At 36.1% G+C, this 26,515-nt stretch overlaps 1 protein-coding gene across 1 annotated transcript in view; it reads right to left on the bottom strand.

Annotated features, from left to right (window-relative positions):
• Positions 1-25,174, bottom strand: part of C4BPA (complement component 4 binding protein alpha) — a 34,032-nt gene extending 8,858 nt beyond the window's left edge. Inside the window, exons 1-7 of the mRNA XM_022593533.2 lie at positions 25,027-25,174; positions 23,862-24,047; positions 23,066-23,165; positions 10,156-10,241; positions 9,790-9,984; positions 2,380-2,562; positions 540-740 (exon numbers count right to left, since the gene is read on the bottom strand). Coding sequence (XP_022449241.2) covers positions 540-740; positions 2,380-2,562; positions 9,790-9,984; positions 10,156-10,241; positions 23,066-23,165; positions 23,862-24,047; positions 25,027-25,144 — 1,069 coding nt within the window. The 5' untranslated portion in view covers positions 25,145-25,174. The remainder of the gene's footprint in view (positions 1-539; positions 741-2,379; positions 2,563-9,789; positions 9,985-10,155; positions 10,242-23,065; positions 23,166-23,861; positions 24,048-25,026) is intronic.
• Positions 25,175-26,515: the final 1,341 nt, after the last annotated feature.

Genomic DNA, 26,515 nt, shown 5'->3' with positions numbered 1-26,515 from the left:
GAGACTAGACAGAGTCTCCTTTCTATCCTACTGAGGCAAAAGCACTGGGTCAGGGGTCAGAGTCTGTCTTCTAGAGGCAGGTCTTTCAGCCCACAGTCTCATGGCTCAAGAGACATGAGACACAAGTCACCTTGCAGCTGCTTGAGTTCATGACTGTTTCACAGACTTTCCTTCTGTCGAGCACCCCAAAGTCTACATTGGGGAGGAAAGGGCTGTGACAGAGGTCCGACTTGGGCGGTGGTGGAGCTGTATTCTCCATTGTGCCTTTACCAGTAATGAAGCTCATACTTAATCTTCATAACATCTGACTTCTGTGTTTTGTCTCATTTGATTCTGAACCAGGATAAGATTATAATTTCTCAGCTCCTCAAGCTCCAAAACATTTATGGTCCCTTCTGGCAATAATTGTTCACTATTGTGTTCAATTAGTATAATTCTAAATTTATCTTGAGGAAAAAAATTATATTCATTTAAGATGGAAAATCCTAGCACATACTGGATATTTAATATATGAAAAAATTTTTTAAAAAGAAACTCACCCTCACATTGTATGTATGGGGTCCACTCCAAATTTCTCTGACAAGTCACAGTCGTGGGCCCATCTGCCTTGGGTTTATAGCCAGAAGTGCAGAAGTACCTCAGTTCAGTCCCAACATCATACACTTCCTCTTCTGTTGGCTTCTGGTAGTCATATTTTCCCCAGGTGGCATGGGGGATATATGGTAAGCCAGCACAGCCATCTGCCCATAAAGGAAGAACAAGGGAAAAGGACACTGTTACTAGGGATGCAACAGTGATCAATGAGCCTGTCCTATCAAAGGGTGTCATGTGCTCATTCAGCCAGGAACCAGCCTGCCATAGCTGATGAATCAGTCACACCAGAAAACACACATGGACATGTACCCAAATGTGCAAGGCACCAGAGAGGTTCTTACTAAGGGCACTAACAAGTGGTTTCTGTGTGTCGTGCCAACTATTCAAAATATGAATTCTTCTTCCTCTTCATTTTACTTCAGAAAGTTTGGTATCTGAATTGAAGCATTGGGCTTGCTAGGTGGATATGACTGGAGAAATGTTGCAGACAAATAAATCTAACTCTTTTGTTTCCTGGCTGATAGGAGAAAATAAACAAGAGTCATTCCCCTTATCCAGATGACACCAGAAACTTTATCATTTAAAGGTTTGGCAAGAACAAACCATGCACAAAGTGACTTCTGAGCCTAAACCTTGTACCTTGTCCTCTTCACTCTTTGCTGCTGCTACTGGTTCACAGTATGGAAATGTAATAGAAACATCTGTCAAGTTGGATGTTTATTTTATTTTTATCTTCAAGGGTAAGGGTCTTTTTTAAGTTTTATTAAGACACAAGTCACATAACATAAAATTCACCCATTTAAAATACACTATCCAATGGTTTTTACTATATCCACAGAGTTGTGAAACCATCACCCCTATCCAATTTTAGGATATTTTTGTCAACCCAAAAAGAAACTCTGTACTCATTAGGACTCACCTCCTAGTCTTGCCTCCTCCCAGGCCCTGGAAACCACTAAAATTCTTTCTCTCTCAATGGATTTGTCTATTCTGGACATGTCAAATAACCTCTGTGAATGGATTTCTCATCCTTAAAATGAGGATAATAACAGTGCCCACAATTCTGGACAGAATTCATTGAATTAATTCTTGTTATGTACTTAGACTAGCACCAAGTTATCATTGTTACCATTAAGATAATTTTTAACAGGGAACTCTACTTAATGCACTGTGGTGACCTGAATGGAAGGGAAGTCCAAAAGGGAGGGGATATATATACATGTATGGCTGATTCATTTTTCTGTACAGTAGAAACTAACACAATACTGTAAAGCAACTGTACTCCAATAAAAATTAATTTTAAAAAAAGATAATTTTTAGTGATCCACATGAGTTTATAATTTCAGAGTATCAGAATCATAGTTAGTCCATACAATAATTTTGTGCAAGTTAGAAAAAGGCATTCTTCCCTCAGGACACTTTACTATATATCTTTTAAAACAATCACCATAATATAATGATTTTTGCTAGAACAAAGCAATTTTCTATCAACTGCAAGAAAATTATTGAAATAAACATACTAATGCACAACGTCTACAATGCTACATCTCTCTTTAGGGTTGTAGTGTGCACAACTGCGTGTGGCAGCCTTTTGTGATGTTATATGACCTTGCACAGTGTAGTGTAATCATTCTTTTTTCCAGCAAGAAAAAAACTGAGGGATTGATCTAAATTTAAATTTTTACTGTGATTCAAATGGGCTTAGGCATATAAGTATGTCCCCATCAATATTTCTGGATATCTTTAGATGCCAGACATTGAAACTCTTTCATGGCCCATACTTACTGAGTTCACAAATGGGAGGAGGAGGATGCCAGCTGTTATCAGCTCCACAATGGATTAACTTGTTGCCCTTGAGACGATAACCTTTATTGCAGTCAAATACAATAGTCTGTTTATAAGTATAGATAGGTCCAAATCCAGAGATTATTTTTCCATCATTAACCACTGGCTGAGGACAAGTGATTTCTAAAAACTCAAAAGAAAAGACAAATGGGTTATATATATATTTATATATATGCTTTTTCTTTCAACTTTTTTGTGTTTTTTTTTTTTTGCGGTACGCGGGCTTCTCACTGTTGTGGCCTCTCCCGTTGCGGAGCACAGGCTCCGGATGCACAGGCTCAGCGGCCATGGCTCACGGGCCCAGCTGCTCCGCGGCATGTGGGATCTTCCCAGACTGGGGCACGAACCCGTGTCCCCTGCACCGGCAGGCGTACTCTCAACCACTGCACCACCAGGGAAGCCCTTTTTTCAACTTTTAAAAGCCTCAGTAAAATGAGATCCCATCATGTAGGTTCTATTGTGAGATGATTGTGGATAACTCTAACTTCTTCACTTTCCCAAGAAAAACTAGCCATATATAATCCAGGAAAAAAACATATCTTGAGGTCCTCAAAACCCCTTCCTATAATGACCTGCTCTCCTGGATGATTTTGATGGTGGGTCAGTGGTCAGTGGTAATGATGTGATAGTCATGATGCAGAGGTAGCCAGGGCATCAGAGAGCTGTACCATCATAAGCAAAGAACAAATTGCCCCTGCCTCCTACCCCACAGCAGTCAGTCATCAAGTCCTGTCAGTCCTGCCACTTTAATTCCTCTAGGATTCCTCAATTTCTCTCCAGGCCCACTGCCACGGCAACAGTTGAAGGAGCTTCACTACTTAGCAAGATAGTTGCAACAGGTACCTATGGGTTAAGTTTTGTCCCACTCCAAATTGTTGTCCATTCTGCAGCCAGAGTTATCTTTCTAACATCCAGCACATTTTGGTTAAAGGCTTTCAGTGCCTGCCTTTCACCTTCATCCTGAACTCATGAGAGTTCTTCAGGCATTTTAAATGGTTTGCAGTACCATGCTCGTTTATCCCCAATTTGATTGTGTCCTGTGCTGAGTCAGAATAGTAAGTGATATTGTGTGGGTGCTTAGTAGCAAAGGAAGATGCCTTAGATTAGCAAACTAGCAATGCCACAATATTTCTTCTTGCTCAATTACTGTTTGCTTTGTCCTGTTGAACTTCCGGTGTTTAATAGGTTTTACTTGCTCTGTAGGTATATGTGGTTGACATGAAAAGTGCTAAACAGTATATCCAGTTCTGCTTCCTGCACAGACAAAAGGTGATATTCCTCAGTTCCCTTAGGATGAGTAGCGTCTACACATTACTAGTTTTGGACAAAAGGCTGAAATGCAAAGTGATATGTGGTCATTTTCAGGAAAAAAGCTCTTAAAGCCAGGGGACAATTTGATTTTCTCTCTTCCTCTACTAAAGGGATTGTGAAAGCACATTTTGATATCATAAGATTGAAGCAATCTGGATTGCTGAGATGGTTGCTAAACTAACACCTAAACTATAGCTTCCCTAGAGAGTTTCCTGGACAGGCAGCAAACTCATTATGTATGAGAATCAACTTTTACTTTGCTGCTGGGACACCCTTACCCCAAGCCCATACCCATTCCAGCTCCAGCCATCCCCCCAGGGTGGTTCTTGGGCAGAGCACCCTGGGGCCCCCTCCCACATGCACCCATTCCAGCTCCAACTGTACCATAAAGGCAAACCCAATGCAGTGAGTGCCAGGATCCCCCAGCCCATGCTCATTCTGTTTTGCCTAATTCATAGACACAAACATGGAAAGTCAAATAAAATGAAGAGACAGAGGAATATGTTTCCAGTGAAAGAATAAAATAAAACCCTATTTTTAAAAACCCTAATGAAATAGAGATAAGTAATTTACCTGATAAAGAGTAAAAAATAATGATTTTAAAGATGCTCACTGAACTCAGGAGAAGAGTGAAGGAACACAGAGAGAACTTTAACACAGAGTTAGAAAATATAAAAAAGAACCAGTTAGAGCTGAAGAATACAATAAATAAAATAAAATACACTAGAAGGAATCAATAGCAGGTTAGGTGGTACAGAAGAATGGATAAGTGATCTGAAAGAATAGTAGAAATCACCCAATCAGAACAGCAAAAAGAAAAAAAAATTAATGAGGCTAGTTTAAGATGCATCTAGCGCAACATCAAGGAAACTAACATTTTCATTAATGGAGAACAGAGAAGATAAAGGGGAAGAAAACTTGTTTGAAGAAATAGTGGCTAAAAATTTCTCTAACCTGGGGAAGGAAACAGATATCCAGGTCCAGGAAGTACAGAGAACCCCAAGCAAGATAAATGAAAAGAGATCCACACCAAGACATTATCATAATTTAAATGACAAAAGTGGGCTTCCCTGGTGGTGCAGTGGTTGAGAGTCCACCTGCCGATGCGGGGGACACGGGTTCATGCCCCAGTCCAGGAAGATCCCACGTGCTGCAGAGCGGCTAGGTCTGTGAGCCATGGTCACTGGGCCTGAGCGTCCGGAGCCTGTGCTCCGCAATGGGAGAGGCCACAGCAGTGGGAGGCCCGCATACCACACACACACAAAAAAAAGACAAAAGTTAAAGATAGAGAATTTTAAAGACAGCAAAAGAAAAACAACTTGTCATGTACAAGAGAACCCCTCATAAGTCTACCAGATAATTTTTCAGCAGAAATTCTGCAGGCCAGAAGGGAGTGGCAAGATGTATTTAAAGTGCTGAAAGGAAAAAAACTTACAACCAAGAATACTTTACCCAGCAAGGGAATCGCTCACAATTGAAGGAGAGATAAAGAGTTTTACAGACAAGCAAAAACGAAAGGAGTTCATCACCACTAAACCAGCCTTACAGGAAATGTTAAAGGGTCTTTTGTAAGCAGAAAAGAAAAGGCCACAACTAGAAATAAGAAAATATATGGGGCTTCCCTGGTGGCGCAGTGGTTGAGAGTCTGCCTGCTGATGCAGGGGACACGGGTTCATGCCCCGGTCCAGGAAGATCCCACATGCTGTGGAGCAGCTGGGCCCGTGAGCCATGGCCGCTAAGCCTGTGCATCCGGAGCCTGTGCTCTGCAATGGAAGAGGCCACAACAGTGAGAGGCCCGTGTACCACCAAAAAAAAAGAAAAGAAAATATATGAAAGAAAAAAATCTCACTGGTAAAGGCAAATATATAGTAAAGGCAGTGGATCTGCCACTTAAAATAGTAGTATAAAAGGTAAAAGACAAAAGTAGCAAAATCAACTATAACTATAATAAGTAGTTTAAGGGAGAAACAAAATAAAAAGTTGTAAACTCTAATGTGAAAAATGTAGAATGGGGGGGCAGAAACAATATAGTGCTCTTAGAATTCATTTGAACTTAAGTGACTATCAATTTAAAATAAAAAGATATATATCAGTTTATTTTATATATATATATATATATATATAAACATCACGGTAACAACAAACCAGAAACCTACAATAGTTATGCAAAAATTAAAGAGAAAGGAACCCAAACACATAACACTAGAGAAAATCATCAAACCACAAGGGAAAAGACTAAGAGAAGAAGAAAGGAACAAAAAAGAACTACCATAAAAAACCAAAACAAAACAGAAAACAATTAACAAAATAGCAGCAAGTACATTCATATCAATAATCACTTTAAATGTAAATGGACTAAATGGACCAATTAAAAGACATAGGTGGCTGAAAGGATAAAAAAAATTTTAAAGGCCCTTTTATATACTGCCTAAAAGAGACTCATTCTAGAGCTAAACATACACAGACTGAAGGTGAAGGGATGGAAAAAGATACTCCATGCAAATGAAAAAAACAGGAAAGCTGGGATAGCAATACTCATATCAGACCAAAGAGACTTTAAAACAAATGCTATAACAAAAGACAAAAAAGGACATTACTTAATAATAAAGGGTCAATCTAAGAAGAGGATATAACATTTATAGATATCAATGCACCCAACATAGAAACACCTAAATACAATATATTAAACAAATGTTCACAAACACAAAGGGAGAAACTGATAGTAATGCAATAATAGTGTGCGTATATGCATAGAATATATGCTGCATATATGCATGGAATCAAATAATGTTAGGGCTTTCTAAAGGAACAAGTCCAATTGTCTCTCTCAAATGCCTATATAAATGGGCAAGTAACATCTGGCAAAGGGTAGTATGGCCTTGCATCAATGGATAGATCATCAAGACAGAACATTAATAAGGAAATATTGACCTTAAATGACATATTAGATCAGATAGTTTTAATAGATATATACAAAACATTCTATCTAAAAACTGCAGAATACACATTCTCAAGTGCATATAGAACATTCTCCAGAATAGATCACATATTAGGCCACAATACAAGTTTCTATAAATTTAAGAAGATTGAGTTCTCTTTTCCAAACACAATGATATGAAATTGGAAATCAATTATAAGAAGAAAAATGGAAAAATATAAACATGTGGAGGCTAAACAACCTAATACTAAACAACCAATTGGTCAATGAAGAAATCAAAAAGAAAATCAAAAAATACATTGAGAGAAATAAAAATGGAAACACAATTTCCCAAAATCTATGGGTTGCAGCAAAAGCAGTTATAAGAGGGAAGTTCATAGCAATATAGGCCTACATCAAGAAACAAGAATAATCTGAAATAAACGATCAAACTTTACACCTAAAAGACCCAAAAGAATTAGAAAAAAAAAAACCCTAAAATTAGTAGGAGAAATGAAATAATAAAAATCACAGTGAAAGTAAATAAAATAATGACTAAAAAATATAGGAAAAAGGAATGAAAAAGAAGAGAGATGGCTCAAACAAACTCAAAAGTAAAAGAGAAGTTACAACTGATATCACAGGACATTTATGACAAACCCATAGCTAATATCAATATCAGTCATTAAAAGATGAAAGCTTTTTCTCAAAGATCAAGAATAAGACAAGGATGCCCTCTCTCACTACTTTTATTAACCATAGTATTGGAAGTCCTAGCCACAGCAATCAGACAAGAAAAGAAATAAAAAGAATCCAAATTGGAAGGGAAGGAGTAACTGTCACTATTTGCCAGTGCCATGATACTATATATAGAAAACCTAAGGACTCCACAAAAAAAACTATTAGAATTAAGAGATGCATTCATTAAAGTTGCAGGATACAAATTTAATATACAGAAATTTGTTTAATTTCTATACACTAATAGCAGACTATCAGAAAGAGAAATAAGAAAACAATTCCATTTACAACTGCATCAAAATGAATAAAATATCTAGGAATAAATTTAACCAAGGAAGTGAAAGTCCTGTACACTGAAAACTACAAAACATTGATAAAATATATTGAAGATGACACCAGAAAATGGAAACATATAATGTGTTCATAGATTGGAAGAATTAATATTGTTAAAATGTCCATACTACCCAAAGCAATCTACAGATTTATCAATCCCTATCAAAATACCCATGGCATTTATCACAGAACTAGAACAAATAATCCTAAAATCTGTATGGAACTACAAAAGACCTCAAATAGCCAAAGCAATCTTGATAAAGAAGAACAAAGCAAGAGTTATCATGCTCACTGATTTGAAACTATACTGTAAAACTTTAGTAATCAAAACAGTATGGTCCTGGAACAAAAACAGACACAGATCAATGGAACAAAACAGAGAGCCCAGAAATAAATGCTTATATGGTCAATTTTTCTAGGATAAAGGAGGCAAGAGCATACAGTGGGGAAAAGACAGACTCTTCAGTAAATAGTGTTGGGAAAACTGGACAGCTACATGCAAAAGAATGAAACTAGACCACTTTCTTACACCATATACAAAAATAACTTCAAAATCGATTAAATATTTAAATGTAAGACCTGAAACTATAAAACTCCTAGAAGAAAACATAGTCAGTGACCTCTTTAACATTAGTCTTATCAGTATTTTTTTAGTTGGGTCTGTCTTCTCAGGCATGGGCAACAAAAGCAAAAAAAAAAAAAAAAATGGGACTGCATCAAACCAAAAAGCTTTCACACAGCAAATGAAACCAACAGCAAAACAAAAAAGCAACCTACTGAATGGGAGAAGATATTTGAAAATGATATATCTAATAAGGGCTAATGTCTAAAATCCATAAAGAACTCATACAAATCAATATAAAAACTCTGATTAAAAAATGGACAGAGGACCTGAATAGACATTTTTTTCAAAAAAGACATACAGATAGCCAACAGGCACATTAAAAGATGTTCAACATCACTAATCACCAGGGAAATGCAAATCAAAACCACAATGAGATGCCACCTCACATGTGTCAGAATGGCTATTATCAAAAAGACAAGAAATAAAAACTGTTGGCAAGGATGCGGATAAAGAAAGAACACTTGTGCACCATTGATGGGAATGTAAATTGGTATAGTCACTATGGAAAACAGTATGGAGTGTCCTCAAAAAATTAAAAATAGGACTACCATACAATCCAGGAATTCCATTCCTTACTATTTATCTGGAGAAAACAAAAACACTAATTTGAAAAGATATATGTGACCCCAATGTTCATTGAAGCATTATTTACAATAGCCAAGATATGGAAGCAACCACAGTGTCCATCAATAGATGTATGGATGAAGAAGATGTGCCATACATATATATATATATATATATATATATGCCATAAAAAAAGAATAAAATCTTACCATTTGCAATAACATGGCTGGAATTAGAGGGTATTACGCTAAGTGAAATGTCAGGCAGAGAAAGACAAATACATGATTTCAATTATGTGTGGAATCTAAAACAAAACAAACAAACATAAAACAGAAACAGACTCATAGATACAGAGAACAAATTGTTGGTCACCACAAGGAAGGGAAGTGGCAGGGGGGAAGGGGGTGCAGAGCAAAATAGATGAAGGGAATTAAGGGGTACAAACTTTCAGCTATAAAATAAATACATCTCAAGATGTAACATACAGCATAAAGAATATAGTCAATAATATTGTAATAGTGTAAGGCGACAGATGGTAACCAGATTTGTGGTGATCATTTTGTACTGTATAAAAATATCAAATCACCGTGTAGTATACCTGAAACTAACATAATATTGTGAGTCAATTATATTGATACTTTAATTTTAAAAAAACCCTTTTACTTCACAAAGCCAATGAGATATCAGTGTTATTTATTACCACATACTGGTACTTCATGCATAAGCATCAGTTTACCAAAAAAATGACTGCATCATTGCAATAATTAGTTTGTCTTTGAATCATTTCACTTCCCCCAATACATTTACCTTCCTTTTTCTTTTAAACAAAAAATTCAAACCAAAATTCATCTTTATGACTTACTTTTACAAATAGGAGGGCTTGGATTCCAGACACCTATTGTCTTATTTTCCAGTCTGCAAGAAATGGAGGCTGTGCCTAACATTGAGAAGTCAGGGTCACAGCTGTAGGTGACAGAAGAGCCATAAGTGTAGAAGTCTTCATCTCCACCATTGTGCTTCCCGTTGCTGATGGCTGGAGGAGGCTCACACTTGACAACTGAGATGAGTGAGTGAAGAGGAAGAAATAATTAGGGAAAGCATCCTTACAAATCTAACATTCATGATGCAAATTCTAATGAAGGGTATAAGAAGCAGCAAAGATGCACAGGAGTTTTATTACATAACATGGTTTAGGTTTAGAGGCAAGTCAAAAAAAGTCTTTACTTACTTTCGCAAATGGGGAGAGGATCACTCCAGCCAACTCCTTTATCTTGGATCTCACAAAAACTAGTGGCTGAGCCAGTTAAGATATACCTGAGTAAGATAGGATCAAAGATTTTAATGGAATTATTCCTACTATAAATTAAGTTGAATAAAGGAGTCTGAACAAATGGATTTATTACTCAATATTAAAAATGAAGAAATAATGTTTTTTCAGGTAACATTTCCTATTGAGAACTCCATTTTGTAAAATGTTATCACTGCAATGAGATGTGTGTGTTCACTTGTTCTTTTATTCTGTAATCTATTATTGGACGCTGACTAGATATCAGGCATGGAGTTCATTCAGAGCTCAAGCAGGACAATGTAGAGTAAAAGACTCATTTGAGCGTGTTCTGCAATTTTCTTTGGATGAGTGTACCAGCCAGATTACTGGCGCCAAACTCTCTTGTCCTCTGCTTTGCCACCTCCTGACGTCCAGATGCTTGCCCTCTCTCATACACCATTAACTCCCACTTCATGACCCCCCATTTCTATGGCTCTTGACAAGTCCTAAGCTTTCTTCAGTTTGTTTTACTACCCCCCCATATGAGTTACAGTAACAGAAAAAAAAGAAAAGCATCATTAGTACAATTTCAAATTGTACTATTATCAAGGAATAAACCTATAATGTGACTGAACACTAATATAAATGTTACCTTCAGCAATCTAAGAGGTCCTGAAATTTATTTACTAATAACTTTTTAATGATAATTTAATAGTAATTTTACTAAGGTAAACTACAATAAGAATTAAGCATTTCTTTATCTTGAAATTTCTTAAAAATGTAATTTTTCTAACCTAGCCAGGAAATCAAGTGAAAAGTGTTGTTTTTGGTTATTCCAATAGGAACACGTTGGTGTTCCAACAGGATGTTAGTTCTGAATCTTCTCACTTTCCCTCTTGGGAGCCATACACAGTAAGGGAAACATGAGAAAATCAAACAAAATGAAACAATAATATCCAAAAAGTGGAGAAAAAATGTTAGATATAGATGACAAGCATAGGAGAATCAACATATACTTAATTGGACAACCTGAAGAAGGAACACAAAACATAACAAAATAGCTATCTTTAGATATATTTCTGGTAAATGTTACAGAAATAAAATAATATTTTAATCTACATTTTAAAATTGTACATCATATAGCAACAAAAAATTGAACCAAATTGTCCATATCAAAACAGCTAAGAGTAGGATTACTAGATTTAAAAGATACAGAATATCTTTGGACAGCCAAGCAAAGACTAAGTCACATATAAGAGTAAAAAACCCAGAGTTCTCTAAAGCAACATCCTCCAGAAAAACAGACACAGCAATATCTATAAGATATTCAAGAAAAGAAAGTATGAGCCAAGGGCTTTATATCCAGCCACATTATCTTTTAAGTAGCAAAGCCTCAGACAGTATTTAAAGCTGCAATAATTCAACAGTAATTTTCACTCAGAGACTTTTCCTTGGAAATCACCAGAGGACAAACTATAGCCAACCCAGAGATTACAGGAGAAACTAGCAAAAACAAAAACAAAAAACAATTGATAGTACTGAGCATGCAGATCCAAGACAAAAAGGTGTGGTTAAGAGTGACTGAATGAAATATAAATGTTATGTGCTCTGACAAGCTGAGATGATATAATTAATAAAAATAGGAGATCCACCAGAGGACAGACAGCAGAAGCAAGAAGAACTACAATCCTGCAGCCTGTGGAACAAAAACCACATTCACAGAAAGATAGACAAGATGAAAAGGCAGAGGACTATGTACCAGATGAAGGAACAAGATAAAACCCCAGAAAAACAACTAAATGAAGTGGAGATAAGCAACCTTCCAGAAAAAGAGTTCAGAATAATGATAGTGAAGATGATCCAGGACCTCAGAAAAACAATGGAGGCAAAGATCAAGAAGATGCAAGAAATGTTTAACAAAGACCTAGAAGAATTAAAGAACAAACAAACAGAGATGAACAATACAATTACTGAAATGAAAGCTACACTAGAAGGAATCAATAGCAGAATAACTGAGGCAGAAGAATGGATATGTGACCTGGAAGACAGAATGTTGGAATTCACTGCTGCGGAACAGAATAAAGAAAACAGAATGAAAAGAAATGAAGACAGCCTAAGAGACCTCTGGGACAACATTAAACACAACAACATGCACATCATAGGGGTCCCAGAAGGAGAAGAGAGAGAGAAAGGACCCAAGAAAATATTTGAAGAGATTATAGTCGAAAACTTCCCTAACATGGAAAAGGAAATAGCCACCCAATCCGGGAAGCACAACGAGTCCCATACAGGATAAACCCAAGGATAAACATGCTGAGACACATAGTAATCAAATTGGCAAAAATTAAAGACAAAGAAAAATTATTGAAAGCAGCAAGGGAAAAATGACAAATAAAATACAAGGGAACTCCCATAAGGTTAACAGCTGATTTCTCAAAAGAAACTCTACAAGCCAGAAGGAAGTGACATGATATACTTAAAGTGATGAAAGGGAAGAACCTACAACCAAGATTACTCTACCAGGCAAGGATCTCATTCAGATTCAATGGAGAAATCAAAAGCTTTACAGACAAGCAAAAGCTAAGAGAATTCAGCACCACCAAACCATCTCTACAACAAATGCTAAAGGAACTTCTCTGAGTGGGAAACACAGAGAAGAAAAGGACCTACAAAGAGTTAGTTTGATCTGTTTAGGATTACACAGTTTGTGTTAGAACCAGAAGTGTAGTTTACTGATTTAAATTTAAATGCTTTTTCTATTCAGTCCTTCTGTATTGCCAAAACTGGCACATTCTTCACTATGTCAATATAGCTTATCTTTACTCATTTAAAAACCAGCACATATATCTATATGAGATATAGATATATAGATACATGGATATAGATATCATTCTTTGTCCAAATATATATTATAAGCCTTTTCATCTTAAAAGAATGAAACACCTACAAAATTGTGGTTTCATTACAGATGCATGAAATGCAGGATATTAAAATTCTTTTAATGTAGGATAACTTTTAACCACACTCATTTTTTCTCTTCTTTCTCTATAATTGTTTATTTCCCTTACTATGTATACTTAAGCATTGCTTTTGAATAATCCTAAGAGATTATGGGACACTAAGATAGGCTGTAACTTTCAATTTTATCAGTTTGAGCCCTTCCAATCCCAAAGGTCATTTTAAGCCTATTTACTATTTAATATAAAATTACTTGGCTTTCTCAATGCAAAGTGATTGTTGGGTTTAATTGTAATATATAAACAATTTAGGCCATTTCATCTTGGTAATATATCTTGAGAACAAAAAGCCATGATGTATTCATGGAGTAAGAGTCTAGAGTTACAGCCTTGTTGTTGCAGTCTGCAATCACTATGTTTAGAATAACCTCTGTGTGCAAAAAAAAAAAATCTTTAAGCCACAGGTCCTGAGTTGGGGGGCGTATAGTGGTGGTAGGATGAAATGGAAATAGTCCATATGGTTTCTGCTCTCATAGAACTTTCTAAGTGATTTCACAGTTGGTCTAGTGCTCTTTAGTACCTTTCCTTAATAAGTAAATGCCTATAAATAAAATGGATAATTGTAAAAAAAAAAAAAAGAAAAGGAGATGAGGGACAGAGTGGAAAAAAACCAAACTCATTGATTGCCTCATCTGTGAGGGCTGGAAGTAAAATCAAGCTATAGACATATATAAGTACTTAACATTAATGTTGAATACAAAGTAAACACTAAGATAATACAAATGACATAAATTTACTGGTAGAAAAGACAGAGGGGTGGGGAGGGAAGGAGAGAGTACAAGATAAGTTTACTGTTACTTATAACAAGGAACAAGTTTAAAAATAAAGATAGAAATAAAGAAGGTATTTAAACATATATCTAATTATATAAAGGTATATAATAATTATATACAGGTAACCACTAGAATCAAATTTTGAACTCTCCTAAATGTATATATATATAACTGCACATATATACATATAGTACAAAATATGAAATAATATGAGAAAATTAAACCTATAAGTATCACTAATATCAATAAATGTAATTGGACTTGTCTCCTTTTGAAAGAAAAAGACCTTTTAGTTGCAACAAAATTCGACTCTATGCTGTATACGGGAGACAAATCTAAAAGTACCTCAGATAGGTTAAAAACAAAAGGAGGGGCAAAGTTATATAAAGCAAATGCAAACAAAAAGAAAATAAGGGATACTGGTTTTAATATCCTATGAACTGGACATCAGAATCAAGATCCTTAAATTACACAAAATGGGCATATTATGGTGTTAAAGATTTTGATTTGCAGTGAAGAGCTATAAATATTTATGTACCAAAAAATGTAGTAGCAATTTTAACAAAAAAAATACATGGGTCGGGGCTTCCCTGGTGGCGCAGTGGTTGAGAGTCCGCCTGCCGATGCAGGGGACACGGGTTCGTGCCCCGGTCCGGGAAGATCCCACGTGCCACGGAGCGGCTGGGCCTGGGAGCCATGGCCGCTGAGCCTGCGTGTCCGGAGCCTGTGCTCCGCAATGGGAAAATACATGGGACATAAGAAAAGTATGCTATTATTTATCAAAAATTTTTGTGATATTAAATAATTATGAAATTAATTTACTTTAATTCTTATCTTTAAGCTTGAGATATATAAAGGAAAGCATAATTAAAGATTCAAAAGAGCTAATAAATAAAGTATACCTCTTATGTATATATCAAAGTCTGTATACTAAGAGTAAACAATGTAACTTCATTTCAAGTGCCTATGGAATATCAATTAAAATTGATTATATATTATGAAGTACATAATATTCTAAAACGTAGAAACCTTAACAAATTCTAAAAAGTAGAAATAATACAAGTAATATTCTCTGTTAGTCCAGAAGTCTTAGTAACCAATGGAGGAATGCTTCTACCATTTAACACAGCAAAAGTTCCATTAAACTAAGGTTGCTCAATTTAGCAAATAAATAACCAGGATGCCTAGTTAAACATGAATTTCAGGTAAACAATAAACATTTTTTAATATAAGCATGCCCCAAGTATTGCATGGGACATACTTGCACTAGAATTAAACCAGGAATCCTGTATTTTATCTGGCAAATTACCTGGCAAATTAAACTTGAATTTGGGTCTCATCAAGTCTGGTTCCTCAAGCAAATGAATAAACAGACAAAGAAGGGTGTTACTTTCCTGACTGAGGTGATTAATCCTGATTAGCCATGGGAAATTGGGTTGCTTAAAAGCAACAATGGTGATGATGTATACGTCTGGAATGCAGGGAGATTTCCTGGGCACCTTTTTGTACTATTTTCATGCCCTCTAATTAAAGTCAATGAAAACTATAACAACCCAATACAGGCAGGACTGCTAATGGCCCAGACCCTTCAAGAATAAAAGTTCAGGGCTTCCCTGGTGGCGCAGTGGTTGAGGGTCCGCCTGCCGATGCAGGGGACACGGGTTCGTGCCCCGGTCCGGGACGATCCCACATGCCGCAGAGTGGCTGGGCCCGTGAGCCATAGCCACTGAGCCTGCACGTCCGGAGCCTGTGCTCTGCAACGGGAGAGGCCACAGCAGTGAGAGGCCCGCGTACCGAAAAAGAAAAAAAGTTCAGGTGATCCCATTACCCGAGGAACCACGATCAGATGAAGTGGTTACTGAGGGTAAAGTGGATATGGAATGAGTAATAGAAGCAAGTAGTTATAAATACTAACTACAACCACATGACCAGTTGCAGAAATAAGAACCATAATAGTTATAAACATTTCTTTCTTATTTTCATATGAATAGATTTGGTCTAAATTAAATTTTTTCTCTTTATTTTTTCATTCCTCTAACATCTAAACAAGATGTGTTAATAGTAGTTTAGCTTATATCTCAGTATTTAAATTACAGGATATCAAAGGGGAGGTATGACTTTGCTTAAAGAGGATCGTCTTTGGGGGAGAGAGTTAGCATGTTTTCAGTTTTATGAGGTATAGTTGTATTATGTAAGTTGGAAGCATAATTTTGCTATTGCTTTTATCTGGAAGTTAAGCTAAGTATGGTTAAAACAAGTGCATATAAATACCAAATTTGACAAGGGATGGACCCTGGTTGATTCAAATTATGTCAACTTAACTAAGCAGAAATTACTTTTTCCAGAATTTTCTTCCATGCATAGCGCCAAGTTAGTGTTGTCCATAAGAGACGATGGAAGTGAATTAATACCCAAGTTCTGTATATGCTTGAAAGATCAGAGCAGAGCACAAGACGTGACTGCAGTTCACACATATTGTTGCTTCTCTGTGCTATCACCTTGTTGGCATTGGGCACAGCCAGGACTACAGCAAACCCAGCTCCTGGAGGATGTCCTCCTTCATGTACTCCAACTCCTGATCCAAGTACGTTAGCACTGTGGGGAAGGGCAACAGCTTCTACAAGACATTCCCATCTTTGAAGCTGAAGGCTAAGAGGCAGTGAAAGAACAATGTGAATCCCAGTCAATACTCATGGGTATACTCTAATCCATACTGTGACTTCCAGTCTATACTCCACTCAACCATGTGGGTCCCATTTTGGTTTTGCATCTCCCACTTCACATTCACCTTCCCTTTTTGACTGCCTGCCCTGCGGACCTCGGGCCACGTTAGCAAACATAGAAGAAACAGCCTCCTCTACACTGTTTCACCAGCTGCCAGTACTGTATCAAGTCAGATTCCTGTAGTAAATCCTTTATTTTATATTTATGTATATATAACCCTAACCCTAACCCTAACTGGTTGGTTTTTTTATATACATTTATATATGAAACAGATATAATATTATTTATATTTATATTTCTCTGAATGAGTCCAGACTAATATAACTAACTGATATAAATAGACAAGAAAAATAAATTAAAATAAAAGAAACATAAAAAATGGAAAGTAAGAGGTAAAATAATCACTATTTGCAGAGGATATGATTGCAAACTGGGTAATCCCAAGAGAATTCAACTGTAAGACTATTATAAATAATAAAAGAATTCAGAAAGTTAACATGCAGAAATCAATAGTATATATATATATATATATATATATATATATATATACATATATATATATAAAATGTTAGAATATTTAATGGAAGAAAAGACCCAATTTAAAATAGCAAAAATAAAATGCCTAGGTTTAAACACTTCAAGAAATGCAAAATCTATGTTAAGATAATGTTGAAACATTCCTGAAGAAACAAGAGAAAAACACTAAAATGAATGGGGCAGAACATGCCACCCCAAAATAGGCCACTTTGGCATCAGGATTATTTTCAGCTAAAGACACCTGAAAATCAGCAGATGCAAGAAGAGGTTCCTGACCTCCTCTTTTCTTCCTGAAAGCAGATCAAACTCCCAAGTGAAAGATGCCTTTTCTATACCAGGAGGAAAGAACATTTTTGTCACCAGAGATGGAGTATTGATTTCACAGAGAAATCTGTACTGAAGGCCTTGTTAAAAATAATGCTTATCTCCCTTTAGCCTCCCTATATATTTTGATACTTTTCCACAATTACTATTCTTTCACCAACCTAATATAGAAGCACTTAGGCCTAACCACTTTGAGGTTCTTCATTTTCCTGTGAAGGCTCCCATGTACGTATAAAAGTAAGATTGATATACTTTTCTCCTATTAATCTATGTTAATTTAATTCTCAAGCCTAGTCAGAGACCCTAAGAGGGCAAAGGGAAAGTTTTCCCTTCCCTACAGTAACATATTCTTGTCTAGGGAGACTCAACATTTAAAAAAAAAAAAAAATCAGGCTTCCCTGGTGGCGCAGTGGCTGGGAGTCTGCCTGCCAATGCAGGGGACTCAGGTTCGTGCCCCGGTCTGGGAAGATCCCACATGCCACGGAGCAGCTGGGCCCGTGAGCCATGGCCGCTGAGCCTGCGCGTCCGGAGCCTGTGCTCCTCAATGGGAGAGGCCACAAGAGTGAGAGGCCCGTGTACTGCGAAAAAAAAAAAAAAATCTATTCTCCCAAAATTAAGTTAAAAGCTAATCCAACACTGATTTTTTTCTTTTATTCTAATTTAACTTAATCTATTTTTTTATACAGCAGGTTCTTATTATCCATTTTATACATATTAGTGTATATATATTAATCTCCCAATTCATCACACTACCACCACCCCCAACCAGTTTCCCCCCTTGGTATCCATACGTTTGTTCTCTACATCTGTGTCTCTATTTCTGCCCCGCAAACCAGTTCATCTATACCATTTTTCTAGGTTCCACATATATGCATTAATATGTGATATTAGTTTTTCTCTTTCTGACTTATTTCACTCTGTATGACAGTCTCTAGGTCCATCCATGCCTCTACAAATGACCCACTTTTGTTCCTTTTTATGGCTGAGTGATATTCCATTGTATATATGTACCACATCTTCTTTATCCATTCATCTGTTGATGGGCATTTAGGTTGCTTCCATGACCTGGCTATTGTAAATAGTGCTGCAATGAACACTGGGGTGCATATGTCTTTATGAATTATGGTATTCTCTGGGTATATGCCCAGTAGTGGGATTGCTGGGTCATATGGTAATTCTATTTTTAGTTTTTTATGGAAGCTCTATAATGTTCTCCATAGTGGCTGTATCAATTTACATTCCCACCAACAGTGCAAGAGGGTTCCCTTTTCTCCACACCATCTCCAGCATTTCTTGTTGGCAGATTTTCTGATGATGCCCATTCTAACTGGTGTGAAGTGATACTTCATTGCAGTTTTGATTTGTATTTCTCTAATAATTAGTGATGCTGAGCAGCTTTTCATGTGCTTCTCGGCCATCTGTATGTCCTCTTTGGAGAAATGTCTATTTACGTCTTCTGCCACTTTTTTTATTGGGTTGTTTGGTTTTTTAATATTGAGCTGCATGAGCTGTTTATATATTTTGGAGATTAATCCTTTGTCTGTTGATTCGTTTGTAAATATTTTCTTCCATTCTGAGGGTTGCCTTTTCGTCTTGATTATGGTTTCCTTTGCTGTGCAAAAGCTTTGAAGTTTCATAGGTCCCATTTGTTTATTTTTGTTTTTATTTCCATTTCTCTAGGAGGTGGATCAAAAAAGATCTTGCTGTGATTTATGTCAAAGAGTGTTCTTCCTATGTTTTCCTATAAGAGTTTTATAGTGTCTGGTCCCACATTTAGGTCTCAAATCCATTTTGAGTTTATTTTTGTGTATGGTGTTAGGGAGTGTTCTAATTTCATTCTTTTACATGTAGCTGTCCAGTTTTCCCAGCACCACTTATTGAAGAGGCTGTCCTTTCTCCGCTGTACATTACTGCCTCCTTTGTCATAGATTAGTTGACCATGGGTGCGTGGGTTTATCTCTGGGCTTTCTATCCTCTTCCATTGATCAATATTTCGGTTTTTGTGCCAGTACCATATTGTCTTGATCACTGTAGCTTTGTAATATAGCCTAAAGTCACTGAGTCTGATTCCTCCAGCTCCATTTTTTTCCCTCAAGACTGCTTTGGCTGTTCAGGGTCTTTTGTGTCTCCAAACAAATTTTAACACTTTTTGTTCTAGTTCTGTAAAAAATGCCATTGGTAATTTGATAGGAATTGCACTGAATCTGTAGATTGCTTTGGGTAGTACAGTCATCTTCACAATATTGATTCTTCCAATCCAAGAACATGGTATATCTCTCCATCTGTTGGTATCATCTTTACTCTCTTTCATCAGTGTCTTATAGATTTCTGCATACAGGTCTTTTGTCTCCCGAGGTAGGTTTATTCCTAGGTATTTTATTCTTTTTGTTGCAATGGTAAATGGGATTTTTTCCTTAATTTCTCTTTCTGATTTTTCATCATAAGTGTATAGGAATGCAAGAGATTACTGTGCATTAATTTTGTATCTTGCAACCTTACCAAATTCATTGATTAGCTCTAGAAGTTTTCTGGTGGCATCTGTAGGATTTTCTATGTATAGTATCATGTCACCTGCAAACAGTGGCAGTTTTACTTCTTCTTTTCCAATTTGTATTCCTTTTATTTCTTTTTCTTCTCTGATTGCCGTGGCTAGGACTTCCAAAACTATGTTGAATAACAGTGGTGAGAGTGGACATCCTTGTCTATTTCTGACCTTCTAGGAAATGTTTTCAGTTTTTCACCATTGAGAATGATGTTTGCTGTGGGTTTGTCATATATGGCCTTTATTATGTTGAGGTAGGTTCCCTCTATGCCCACTTTCTGGAGAGTTTTTATCATAAATGGGTGTTAAATTTTGTCAAAAGCTTTTTCTGCATCTATTGAGATGATTATATGGTTTTTCTTCTTCAGTTTGTTAATATGGTGTATCACATTGATTGATTTTCATATATTGAAGAATCCTTGTATCCCTGGGATAAATCCCACTTGATCATGGTGTATGATCCTTTTAATGTGTTGTTGGATTCTGTTTGCTAGTATCTTGTTGAGGATTTTTGCATCTGTATTCATCAGTGACATTAGTTTGTAATTTTCTTTTTTTGTAGTATTTTTGTCTGGTTTGGGTATCAGGGTGATGGTGGCCTCATAGAATGAGTTTGGGAGTGTTCCTTCCTCTGCAGGTTTTTGGAAGAGTTTGAGAAGGATGGGTGTTAGCTCTTCTCTAAATGTTTGATAGAATTCATCTGTGAAACCATCTGGTCCTGGACTTTTGTTTGTTGGAAGATTTTTAATCATAGTTTCAATTTCAGTGCTTGTGATTGGTCTGTTCATATTTTCTATTTCTTCCTGGTTCAGTCTTGGAAGTTTATACCTTTCTAAGAATTTGTCCATTTCTTCCAGGTTGTCCATTTTATTGGCATAGAGTTGCTTGTAGTAGTCTCTTAGGATGCTTTGTATTTCTGCGGTGTCTGTTGTAACTTCTCCTTTTTCATTTCTAATTTTATAGATTTGAGTCCTCTCCCTCTTTTTCTTGATGAGCCTGGCTAATGGTTTATCAATTTAGTTTATCTTCTCAAAGAACCAGCTTTTAGTTTTATTGATCCTTGCTATTGTTTTCTTTGTTCTATATCATTTTTTCTGCTCTGATCTTTATTTCTTTTCTTCTGCTAACTTTGGGTTTTATTTGTTCTTCTTTCTCTAGTTCCTTTAGGTGTAATGTTAGGCTGTTTATTTGAAATTTTTCTTGTTTCTTGATGTAAGCTTGTATTGCTATAAGCTTCCCTCTTAGAACTGCTTTTGCTGCATTCCACAGGTTTTGGATCGTTGTTTTTTCATTGTAATTTGTCTCTAAGTATTTTTTGATTTCCTCTTTGATTTCTTCAGTGATCTCTTGTTTATTTAGCAATGTATTGTTTAGCCTCCATGTCCAACACTGATTTTTAAATATGCCTAACTTTAAAGTTCACATAGAAAAATATACAAATACATATTGTCAGGAAAATCCTAGAAAAGAAAGGTAATAAGATAGAACTACCCATATTATCATTAAAGCATATTATAAAACATCAGTAAGTAGATGACTGTGAAATGTGTATATTAATGTATAGGCAAAACAACAGCATTGAATAGAAAGTCCAGAAATAAACCCAGATATATATAAGAATTTCATATAGTATCAAAAAACACTCTCCTATCAGTAAATTGAAGATAGACTTTTTAATAAATAATGTATGGATAATAGGAAAGCCATATGGAAAAATACAGACTGGGACATGTACCTCATACTGTATACTCTATAATGACTCCAAATGGATCAAAGCTTTAAATATTAAAAAATATGAAAGCATAAAAAGTAATAGAAGAAATCTAGGCAAATAGTTCAAAATCTTGTATTTGGGAAGACCTTTTAAATTAAGACCTGAAATTCAGAAGCCTTTTTAAAAGGAAGACTGATAAATTTGACAACATAAAGAAATTTCTCTTCAAGAAAAAACGTACCAAAGCCAAGTCAAAAGAAAAATAATATACTTGAGGGAAAAGTTGCAGCTCATATCAGAAACAAGGTCTAAACCCTAATACACATAGATTCATGTGAATATGTGTATGTATATATCTTAGAAATTAAGAATAAAATGGTCAACAGGTTAATAGAAAAAAGAGGCAAAGTACATGCCAAGTAATTCACAAATATTTATTCACAATAAGTGTAAACATCTCTTGAACATATTAAAATATGCTCAATTTTACTCAGAATAAGTGAAGTATACATTTAAACTATAGTAAGATTTCATTGTTACCTCTAAAATAGGAAATTTTTCAAAATTTTTACAAGGTTTGAAAGTTTGACAGCACACTTAGTTGGAAAGTTTATGGAGAGACAGACATTTGTATACTCTGCAAAACCATGTAACTCCTACAGAGAGCAATTTGGAAATAACTTTCAAATTTTCAAATATATGTATTCTTTGACCCAGGAATCCCACCTTGGGAATTTACCCTACAGATATGACTTATATGTACAAGGTTATGTATTAGAGCATAGTTTAGAACAGCAAAAGATTGGAAATATTCATGGATCCATCAAAGAGATTACTAATCCATGATACATCACAAAATAAAATTCTATGCAGTTGTAAAAGGGAATTAATGAGAGACCACTCTATGCACAAACATAGAGATATCTCCTGTTTATATTGGTAAGTAAAAAATAAAGCAAGATTCAAAACTACTTTTCTTATTGGAAAGGTGCAAAATAAAAATATATACTAATTTCTTAGCTTGTATATGTAAAAGTAAACACTGAAAAGGTACATAAGAAGCCAGTAAAGGTGGATCCCTGTTTAAGGATGGAAAGGAATGGTGCAATGGCAATGGACTGGAAGTGAGAATTCTCAATGTATACCTTTTTATATCTTTTTTTAATATATGAATACATTAGCTATTTTTTAAAAATTAATTTAAAAGAAAAGTATCGTCTCTAGCTTGCCTCTCACTCACCCTTCTGAACAGCTGAATTCTATTTGTGATCCAAAAGAATAATCTGTCTTAGCTGTCACTTGCCCGTTAAGTAATTCTCCTGGGTTTCCGCATCGTTTCTCTGAGAGAAAAATTAAAATGATGATTAGTGATTACATGTACTCATGGATATGGCATTAGAAAAGAGAGCTGATGGATCACTGTGGTCATGAAGTCTATGGCCCAGGATTTAACACACTGACCAGGGAGCTAAGCTCCATTCTACATCTCCAGTGTGTACTTTGAACTTAAGCCACTCAAAATGCATGTCCTTGGTCACAAAAGAAACAAAAAAAGTATAGATTGTGTGTGTATACCCCTACTACTGGAAAAACATCACAGAATTTATTCTCAACTAAGTGAATCACAGCATCTTCTTCCAAACACAGCATATATTTGGGGTGAGGTTTCTTTGAAAACTGCGTTGCCATTTTCTAGCAACATAACTTTTTATAATTTTATAGAGTGAATCTAGTTTTCAACGTACTAAAATTGAATTTGTAGTTCACTTCCAAAAAAAATTTCTTACTGAATATATTGTAAAGGATAGACATTTTCCAATGCAACAAGGTGGCTCCCAATTTTTTTGTTTTATTCATTTGTTTGTTTATGTTTTTCAAAAAGTGGCACACATGTGTACATTGAAATCAGTAACTGACAAACCGAATTGTTTCTTAGTGACCAAAGACACTCATTTGCATTCATAAAGCTTAGTTCCTGAGATAAATTTGCAAAGAAGTAAAAAGCACAAATAAGAAAAATAAATGTTCATACTTACTGACACAGAATTCCCTGTATTTCCAACTGCCTGTTGAGTCACAGGTAATAACGTAACTTCTTGAACTTGTCCTACTGTAGCCAGGGCGGCAGCTGTATTTCAGAGTAGTTCCAGTTTCGAACTCTGTCTCATTCAACTCATTTATTGGAGAAGCAAATTGTAAATAAGGTGGAGGACCACAATTGCCTGGACACCAAAATGACAAAACACCAAAAGTTATAGCTTGGGACACAGCATCTTAAAATTTCAGTAGCATTACTTTAGAGCAGGAACCATTCTTTTCTCCTCTAATCAAGAAAAATAGTAACTCCTATTATCCCCACTGTTCAGTGAATCCAGTGAGTAATTAGTAATACATGTTTGTTGATTAATGACAATGATCCTGATAAAAGCCATAAATTTTTCACCCCTTCTCTCCTGTAAATGAGATGATTTAACTTAAAAGGATGGCAGACATGATTTCATCAGCCTATCAGTTTCCCCATATCTGCTGACTCAGATATATCCATGCAAATCCAGAAGTCCTACAATTTCCTTCAACAGAAACATTATTTCATTAATAATAACATTATGTAACATAGGTTGACTCAGGGAACAGAAACTGGGTGGCTGGGAGAAGGGTGAGAATAACATTTCTCATTTGTACATTTTTGTACCCTTTGGATTTTGAGTGATCTGAAGGGAGACGTATAGAGCCCTTGAAGCATAAAAATCTTCATCCTGCTTTGCCTGCAAGAATGAAATATAGGGCTGATTTACCTTTCAGGAGCCACAGTAGAATAATATACTTCCCCTGTCCATTCTGGATAAACCCACAGACAGTGAAGATTGTTTAGTCAGGCTGACAGATAATACAGATTTGTTTCAAGTCTTGGTTGGGGACAAATAGTTTTGGAAATTCCTGGAGAAGAAATTCTAAGGGAAAATGTCTATAAAATGGACTCTTTTATGGGTAAAGCAAATTCCCTCTATATTCTAAATAATTCCAAATCCCCTTAAGTTCAGAATTCCAAATAAATTCCAAACTTCTGATCAAATAAACCCTTTGTTGCTGAAGCTGGATTTCTGCTAAAAGCTTAATCAGCTCTCCGCTAGTCTTGAAAGTGAATGAGTAGATGATCTTGAATGTTTGTTGACAATCTGAACTTGTCTCCCTATTACTCACCAAGAACAGTAGCCAACAGAGCAGCAACCAAGGTCACTTGGAACAGAATTGGATCAGAGACTCTCCAGGGTCCAGAGAAAGGCCAAGATGCCATTGTCCCCTTTCTATGAAGGATCATAACTGGAGCTCTCTGTTGCTTCGCTGACACTTTTCTGCTGAAAAAACTCAATTTAATAAACAATCATTGAATTCCTATTTGTCATAAAGCACTAGGATCAATACTATGGGATCCATGTCTTGAAGAAATTACAGCCTAGAGTGAAAGAAAAGATAGGCGCACAAATGTTACAGCACTAAACAGTGGGTGTTAACCTCTGCAGGAGCACTCTGCTCTTAAGAGAGATTAATTCCAAGTGGAGAGGTGGGAGGTGGATGAATCTGAGTCAGGTATGCTGTAAATGTTAGAAAATGGATGCAGGGCAAATTGGGGGAGCAGTAGATAACACTACAATTTGGCTGCAAAGTAAGGTGTTGGAGATGGTTGTTAAGTAGGAGGCAGCTCATAGGTGTGTCTGAATGGGTTGTAAGGGCCAAGGTTAGGAACTTATGGACACTATTCTTTGGGGAGTAAGAGCCATTGTTTGTTGTTTAGATTTTGGTTTTGCTTTATTTGTTTTTAATATGTCCTTAGAGTGACACATTATTGTGCTTTAAGATCACTAGAGTGGATGCATACATGATAGATTGAAGTGAACAGAGAGGAGAAATGGAGAGGTTGATTAAGAAGACAATTGTGATTGGCCAGGTGAGCCACAAAGATGATCTGACCAAGGAAACAGCAGAGGAGTTAGAGAAAAGGAAACAAATGTAAAACAAAACAAAACAGGACTTCCCTGGTGGCGCAGTGGTTAAGAATCCTCCTGCCAATGCAGGGGACACGGACTAGATCCCTGGTCCAGGAAGATGCCACATGCCACGGAGCAACTAAGCCCGTGCATCACAACTACAGAGCCCATGCTCTAGAGCCTGCGAGCCATAACTACTGAGCCTGTGTGCCACAACTACTGAAGCCCGTGTGCCTAGAGCCCATGCTCCACAACAAGAGAAGCCACCACAATGAGAAGCCTGCACACCATAAAGAAGAGTAGCCCCCACTTGCCGCAACTAGAGAAAGCCCACACGCAGCAACAAAGACCAAATGCAGCCAAAAATATTTTTTTAATTAAAATAATAATAATAATAGTTCAAAAAAATTTTTAAAGCAGAAAATGATAAGATAGAGAAAAAGAGTTGGATCAGTATGTATAACATTGGGAGTTCCTCATGACAACTGTCACCCAAGGCAATAAACCAAGCAATTTGCAGTTTTGGAAAAAAATCGTTTTATCTATAGTTATAGATATATGTAGATATATATAGATATATAAACAAAAATAAAAATATATGGGACAAATGTACTTTCATTACTTAATCAGACTATTTAAAGACATATTTAAAGCAAAATCATGAAGGATGTTTTTCTCTTCACCACACTCCTGTTCCCGTTGGA

Source organism: Delphinapterus leucas, chromosome 1, assembly GCF_059928025.1.
Source record: "Delphinapterus leucas isolate spDelLeu-1000000601 "Yukka" chromosome 1, BTC_Dleu_Yukka2, whole genome shotgun sequence".
NCBI classification, from domain to species: Eukaryota; Metazoa; Chordata; class Mammalia; order Artiodactyla; family Monodontidae; genus Delphinapterus; species Delphinapterus leucas.
This window is presented reverse-complemented; position numbering and strand designations above follow the sequence as displayed.